General features: G+C 61.3%; 1 protein-coding gene across 1 annotated transcript; it reads right to left on the minus strand.

The window, feature by feature from the left end:
* Nucleotides 1-7: 7 nt before the first annotated feature.
* SLC38A8 (solute carrier family 38 member 8) lies at nt 8-5,867 on the minus strand. The gene is made up of 10 exons (XM_026043119.1): nt 5,679-5,867; nt 4,843-5,041; nt 4,614-4,770; nt 4,378-4,482; nt 4,047-4,104; nt 3,548-3,662; nt 3,210-3,357; nt 2,898-3,097; nt 2,353-2,404; nt 8-110 (listed from the first exon to the last, which is right to left on the minus strand). The coding sequence occupies exons 1-10, from the start codon at nt 5,865-5,867 to the stop codon at nt 8-10; spliced, it is 1,326 nt and encodes a 441-aa protein (XP_025898904.1).
* Nucleotides 5,868-7,854: the final 1,987 nt, after the last annotated feature.

The raw sequence follows: 7,854 nt of genomic DNA on the forward strand, positions 1-7,854 counted from the left end.
GCGCGGCCTACGCGCGGTGCAGCAGCTCCATGGCGGCGCTGGCCGTGCTCTGCCCGCAGACGAAGGCGCCGCACAGCACCGAGAGGACGCCCCAGGCGACGAGCGCGGCCCTGCGGGGACAGCGAGCGGCTGCCGTGAGCACAGCGCGCGACGCCGCCCCACCGCCCTGCCCGGGCCTTGGWGGCATGGCCTGTGCAGACACAGCAGCGCTCGCTGCACATCCCCACACAAGAACTTYCCAACACGCACCCATGTCCCCGGGCCAGCTCCCCCATGGCCAGCACCAGTCCCGACCYGCTGCTGCTGGGAGGGACCCCACTGCAGCCCTTGGTCCAATTGCTCGGCACTGCCCCGAGCCTGCACTGCCACCTCCAGGCACCCCTGACTGATGTGCCCCCTGGAAACTCTTCCTCACCTCTGCTTGGGTCCAAGACAAYCCAAACAAAGCCCCTTCCAGCACCAAGGCCTCCCTCAGCCTCTCTGCAGAGCAGGACGTGGCTGTTAGCCCGGGCACGCTTGGCCCGGATGCTGCTGGCCACCTCTTCCCACTGCYCAGAGCGTTGGCCCCAGCCTCCCCAGCAGCCCCACTGAACTGCTCCAGCTGCCTCTGCCCCCCAAGTCACCTCTGCCACAGGGACATTTGACACATCCCTACAGCTGGCGGCCAGAGAGACGCCGGCTGCCAATGATGCTCCTGTCCACCCGTCCCTGCTGCCACCCATTTCCTTGCACTGAGTTGCAGCCTGCTGCAGTCCAGTCCCTCGCTGCTCTGGCCCTTCGTGGTGGCATTGCCTTGGCACAGGGTCCCTGCTGCTCTGCCTATGGTCTGCAATCAAAACCCAGCCACCTTGTCACACCGCCCATGAAGCAGTCAAGACTCCTCCAACTGGAGTCAAAGGGAGACCGTCTGCCTCCATAGAGGACCCTGCCCTGGCAGGCCCATCACCAGCCTCCTGCTCCGACCTCCATGTGCCCCATGGTCCCACTGCCCTCGTAGACAGCTCACCACTCTCCCTGTCCCCATGCCTAGGGAACGGGTGACTTGTGAGCAAGTTTGTGCCCAGTCAATCCTCACCCCCACCTCTACCCAGACATCACGAATGAGGCCACCAAGGTCCCAGGACACAGTGCTCACCCTCGGCCCTTGCTGCTCCTCCACTGAAGGGGTTATTGGCATCCACAGGCATTAGTTGCAAAGAGGAGCAGTCCCAGAGGCAGCTGTGCCTTTGCACACACTGCCAAAGCCCTGGGAGCTGGCAGGGTGAGCAAGGAGGTTCCTGAGGTGCTTGGTCTGCCTGGTGGATGGCAGCTCTTGTCCCCCATGGAGGAAGGGCTCCCGTCACCCATCGCCTCCGTTAGAAATACCTCCATTCCTTGCCTGGCAGCCCTGGCCCACCCTGTCCCAACTGGTGCTGAAGGAGCTGCCATCACCTCATCACATTGTTTCCATATTGACAGACCTTRTCTTCCTCGGCCCTGGAAGGGCTCCAGTCATTCCCACACCTGCGTATTTCAGCCTCCCACCAGGCCTCTCCAGTCCATTGCCCAAGGACAGGAATGGGGTGCCCTACATGAGACCTGGTGGCTGCCAATACCTGCTCCCTCTGCCAGCTCGCCCACGGTCAGCTGGGCCCTGGTGACGTGTGACAGCCCTGCATGCCACCCAGCTCCCCTCACTGTGCCCACAGCACGTAGCCCCTGTGGAGCTGTCTTGCTCCGAGCCCACTGGTGTGAACAACCAAAAATACACCGAGACACCAGCCCCAAAACTCACCGAGCCCACAGGGAGCCCATGCTGCACCATGGCAGCTCCAGAAAGGGGCATGCACCATCCCTTGCCTCTCTGCCCTCCACTGTCCCAGGAACTGTGGTGCACGCGCAGTGCCCTGGGCATGGCAGCTGTGGCCAGACCCCTCTGGCTCTGTGTGGAGGCTCCTCTGACCCCCACCTCAGGTCCTTATGGGGGTGCCACAGCCCCTCACGGTCTCCAAACCACAAGGCCATTTCCCCCTGAAAGTGCAGAGCGCTCTGACCCTACAGCCTCCATCCTCACCATGCACCAGGTGCTCCGGCACTTCCCTCCACACTTGCACTTGAGGTCCTAATCACTGCAGTCTCTGTGTCTCTCAGTGGGCCCTGCCTTCCCATCCCTCCCCCCAGCCCCAACCCCCAGCAAAGGAATAGATAATAGATATAAATAGATATAAATAGATAACATGGACAGGTGTCCCCATGCCAGCACTTCACAGGCTTCCTGCCAGCCATGGCAAGGGCTGGAGAAGCCACCCCTGTGGGGACTCTCCGCATTGCACCATGTCCTGCCCACCACCACCCCTCTGTGCAGACACTTACCTCTTCCGTGGCCCAATGGCTTCGGTTCCCATCATGCACACCAAGCACAGCCCTGCCACCCAAAGCAAAGACACATGGGTGGGCTTCCACGGCCACCACTTACCTGGATGGGTGCTCTGTATCCCCTGCCGAGCAGGCACGCGACACGAGCACCCACAGCCACACAGTCATGACTGTGGGACCTCCCCATACACATACACACACCCCACAGCACCATAGCATTTGGCCCAGGCTCAGGCTGCCCTATGGACAGCACCCGGGGTGGGCTCACCCGCCCCTTGCAGGGATCAGCACATATTGGTTCCTGATTGGGGCTAGCACAAGGGTCTGGCCCTCTGACCTGGCCTGGTCACTCCCGCCAGCACCAATGCCTCTTTCTCCAGGCCTGACAGACCTATGCCAGGCATGCCTACATGGTGCACCATGTGAGTGTGTGTCCAGCCTCATTCCCACCCCAAAACCTGGCTCTGCAGGGCTGGAGAGCAGCCTCAGGCCATGCTGGGACCTTTCCCCTGCAACACACTTCCCTCACCCTTCATCCTTACCTGGGAAGATGAAGATGAAGAAGGCGCTGATGCCGCCAATGAGCCCGATGACCTTGCCGATATCCGGCACGAATAAGGCGATGACGAGCGTTGCCGCAATCCACGAGACAGTCAGCGCCACCCTGGTCCGCCGCTCGGACGCCGCAGCCACCGGCATGGTCCCACGCTTGGGCTTCACACACATGTCACGAACAACAGACCTAGGGCAGGCTCAGCGTCACCTGCTCGACCGTGGGGCTCTGGCTCTGCACGGGTACCGCTCCGGAGGGAGCTGCAGGTTTTGCCTCTGTGCCCACCACTCTGTCATCTCACCTGCCCAGCAGCACAACGATAGGGTAGATGGTCACGATGGAGATGCCAAAGAGCAGGCGGGCGACGATGACAACAGCATCATTCCCCGGGTAGGACATGAGGATGTCAGCGGCCACGTCCTCCCCAAAGGTCAGGTAGCCATAGAGCCCTGCAGATGGGAAGGTGAGGGATCAGGTTGCTCCTTGACCACCTTCTGACAGTGGCACCTAAGGAGCTATGAGTGGGACTAGGGCCAGCAGGGAGACCCTTGGGGCATCCTACAGAGTCACAGCTTGGGACAAAAGTGAAGGCATCAAGAACTTTGCCAGCTGTGAAGGAATAAAAAACTCCATAGTTACCTGTGAGGGTGTAAATGAGCAGACAGATGAGCATGGAGAGCACGGAGACAGCCACCCAGTGGGAGAAGTTCCGGTTGCGCATGCTGCTGTAGATGGCCACGCAGGCCTCGTGGCACTGCAAGGCACAGGGCACGGCCGGCCTGTGGAGCGCCAGGAGGACAGAGGGGCCTCGGCCATCTCGCCTCCTGCTCTGACTCCCACTCCCCAGGTGCCGTCATAGTGAGAGCCATGGAGGGGAGAAGAGCACTCTCTGTGACCATGTTCACCACCCCGCCTCAAAATCTGTTGGAAAAGGCTGTTTCCCCAAATGTCTGACCCTCTGCCCTCACCCACTTCAACCAGACCAACCCACACGTTTGTCACTATCCCCCACAGGAGCTTCCCTTCCGCTGCCAGGAGCCCTGCAGCGCCTATGGGCCCTGGAGGTGCCTCCCTTGGGTGCCGGCAGCTCCACTGCCTCACTTGAGACCCAAAACAGTTGGCTCATGAGCAATGTTACCTGAAATCCGAAGCAGATGGTGGGGATGACACTGAACATGGAGGCCCAGGAGGGAGTCCTGCATCACAGCGTAGAGGAAAACAGAAGATCCCTTGAAGCAAAGGACTTTGCAGGGATCCCACCTGACACTGGGGGCTGCCAGCAGCTCTTGCTCCATTCTGCGTACCCAGGGGCTAATATCTTGCCAGGGCTCTACCCATCTCATCCCCACCACCCTGGGCTGCCCTCACCCATCATCATGACACCACTGAGCCTACCCCAGCTGCCAGCATGCCCCGTGACACCCACTTAGGCCGTGGCAGGGGCTCCAGCACGTCCCGCTGTCCCTCACCTGGAGGCCTGGGGGGGCTGGCGCAAGCCGGGGCTCTCCGCTTGCAGGTAGTACTTTAYGACGATGACCACGGTGAGGTAGCAGGCGGCCAACGTGCCCAGGATGCTRCGGGAGGAGGCGAGAGCTCAGCTCTGCGGGAGGTGGATGCAGAGTCTCCCCCAGCTCCCATTTGGACACAGAGGTGCCACTCCTGCCTCATTCCATGTCTGCCGTGGCCCAGTGCTGCTCCCCGGTACCTGGAGTACTTCTGGAAGCCGATCTCCTTGGGCACGGAGAGAGGGAGGATGACCAGGACGCAGAGCGCCGAGAGGGTGAARCGCTGGTCCACGTACCAGTGGGGCGGCGCGGGGCCCTGCGCGCCCAGCGTGCCGTTGGGGTACAAGGAGTCGCACACTGCCCGAGGAAGGAGCGGACACTCAGGGGGGTCCGGAGTGTCCAGGSGCTGGCAGCGCCACACGGACTCACGTTTCTCCAGCTGGTCCCCCACGACGCGCAGGAAGGCCACGGAGATCATGAAGAGGTTGAGGATGAAGCAGAGCTCGCAGAGCTTCCCCGCGGCGCTGCCGCACACCTCACGGATGACGCCCTGGTAGGTGGGCTGCGTGCTGAGGGACGACGCGTAGCCCAGCACCGCCAGCCCGCTCACCAGGAACACCAAGGAGCCCTGCAGAGAGCGGGGCAGCCAACATGACCTTCCAAAGCGTCCAGGGTGCCAAAACATCAGCATGGAGAGGAGTGAGTCCCGCAGGTGCCTGCAGCCAGCTGGGCACGTCGGGATAAGGAGGGAAGAAGCAGCTCGTCCTATCTGGCTGCTGTAGCTCTTGGGGGTGTTGGAGCAGAGAACAGAAACCCAAACCACTGCCAGGTTGGGTTAAAGCACCCAAATCCTGGCTCCGGACGTGGGAAGCACTGCTTGGTGGCGGTGGTGCCCACAACTCATATATTAAAATCTTTCCTGCTCCGCTCCGGGCAGGGTAGCTGCTGCCAGCTTGCAAGGGACAGTCCCTGTCAGCACCGTGAAGAAAACCTCCCAATCCCCATCCCAAACACTGCCTGAGGCACCACAGGCCCTCCCTCTCCATCCTCCCTGTGCTCCTTGCAGCCTGCCCATTACCTGCRGGTCTCACTCACCCCAGTCCCCGGGTTCCCTTTGAGGAGCATTTGCTGCCATCCTGCCCCGGGCTACAGCCGCCCTTGCCCTCCCACCTGCAGGGAAGGGAAGCGGCCTCCTGGATCCTTTCCCTGTGCAAAGGCAGCCCCCTCTGCTCCGCCGGCAGCGCCCTCGGCTCGCCGTCCCTTACCAGCTCCACGAGCACGGCGGGCATGATGCCGCCCGCTTTGTTGAATGCCCAGGGGAAGTTGAGCAGCCCCGCGCCAAGGGCCGACTTGAGCATGATGAAGACGGCGCCGGCAGAGGAGAGGCCGGCGCTGCCCGTGGCTGCCGCCGGCTTGTCCAGCAAGTGTGCGCTCTCCCCTGCCGCCTTCTCCATCACCGACCAGCAATGTTGGGAGGGGTCCTTTTGGGGTGCCCGTGCCCAGCACCCCTRTCCTCTGCAGCCGCTGGGATGAGGAGAGCGGCACTTGCACCGCTCACCCGCCCYGATCTCCCTGGGATGGGATGGAATGGGATGGGGCGGACTGGACGGGATGGGGAGGGGAACACGCTCCTCTCCGCCAATCCCGGCCCAGGAGGATAGAGCAGCGGAGCAGGGAGCTGCTCTCCTGGCCACCGCTCTGCTGACTTGCTCTGCCGACCTAGGCAAGGCGCTCAGCAGCCGCCACCCCTAAAGCAGCGCGGCACACGCTGCGCTGRGCTGTGGGGCAGAGCTGGAGCAAGCGCTGGCCAAGGGGAAGGGAGTTGTGTGACAACCACCAACATCATGTTCCTTTGGGCTTGCAGCCTGACAGCCCTTTCTGCCCAAGCACCTGCAGCTATCGGGAYGCGCGTGGACACATGGCCACGGACGAGCAGGAAAGCCCTGGTCGGAGGGAGCCTCCTCCGTACAGAACGGTTACAGGGGGAGCGGGGTGGTCAAGGCAAAGGGCTTTTTTGGCTAGAAGAGCCTTTGTTAGCATMGCTCTGACTAGTCTCCGCACGTGGGCACAGAGCGAGCTCTGTGCTGGCGAGGGGGAAGCTCAGCAAGCCGCTGCGCGGAGGAGCGGGGCTGCTGCACGGCCTGGCGTCAGGATTCCTTGTCGGAGCGCGCTGGCGCCGCACGGCCGAGGGAGCAGCAGGACAAGGGGAGGGAGCAGCAGGACAAGGGAGCCTGTCGCGGCCCCCTCCCTGCGCGGGGCTCCCCGCGACGGCTCCACGCGCGGCCCGGGCCGGGCCCACGCTGCCATTCCCGCCCTACAGCAGCGGGGCCCTCACACCGGCTGACAGGCCCTAATGCGGTTTTCATTTCCCAAATATGCGCCCTTCTGATCTCAGTAAGACGGATAAAGAGACTTTAATCAGCTGCTGGCAGGAATTAGGGAGGGCTAATTGTGCCTGCCACCTCAATTAAATCTTTGCGGCCAATGGCGTTTATAGCCATTTAAAGGGTCCTTTTAGGCCTTCATTAGCTGCACACCAAAGGCTTCAGAAATAATTGGCTCCTATGATTTAGAAATTGGCCACTGGGCTGTAAAATACCAGCCACTGGGAAAGGCTCTTAGCTCGGAATGGCGCTTTGATAACTATTTGACTCTGGTTTCAAAGTTACAGAGGGGTTCGTAATCTCTCATTAGCAATGCCATGAGGGGCCGGAGCTTCCTCATTAGCACCGGCCGGAGCGAAGGCACGAGGGCCTTCAAGGCTCCTCGAGGGCCTCCAAGGCTCCCTTTGAGGAGGCGACGCAAATCCAAGGGCCGTGAGGAGCCGTCGGGCCCCGTCACAGGGCCRGGAAAGCCTCTGGAAGCAGCCCCCGAATCCAGGGCTCACAGGTTGTGAGGAGGGATGTGGTAGCTGTGGGGAATCAGTGCACCCATATCCATGAAATAAGGACCGTAAGCCTTGGTCCAGGAAAAGTGAGGCAGGAAAAGTGAGCACGGTGCAGCCTCAGGCTAATGTGTCACCGCTGCTTCCCCAAAATGTTCCTGCATCAATGTGAGGCAAACAGAAGGACGATGGATGGCCTGGAAGGCTGTGGTCACTGCTTGCTCGTTGTGGTAGGACTGTGAGGACTACAGAGCATGGACACCTTCTGAAAAGGTTTATGAGCAGATCCTTCTTTTACCCAACCTCTTTTGAGGGAATCCTCCCGGGCTGGAGAGTCCTGCAGTACAAACAGAAGCTCCTCATGTAGTTTCAGAAATGGGAGTGATGCTGAAAAAGCTCGTGTGAGGGTTTCCTTCCATTAGGTAATTTTGGCGCCCTGGGCTGTTTGCTGGGTTGCTGCCTTGGTCAAATGATGCCCTGAGGCAGAGGGGCTGGGCCGATAAACTGCTCCAGGCAGCGGCTGTGACGCTGTTTCCAAGCTGAAGAGCACAAGGTGC

This window comes from Nothoprocta perdicaria, unplaced genomic scaffold, assembly GCF_003342845.1.
Source record: "Nothoprocta perdicaria isolate Ctin4 unplaced genomic scaffold, notPer1 scaffold_321, whole genome shotgun sequence".
Taxonomy (NCBI): domain Eukaryota; kingdom Metazoa; phylum Chordata; class Aves; order Tinamiformes; family Tinamidae; genus Nothoprocta; species Nothoprocta perdicaria.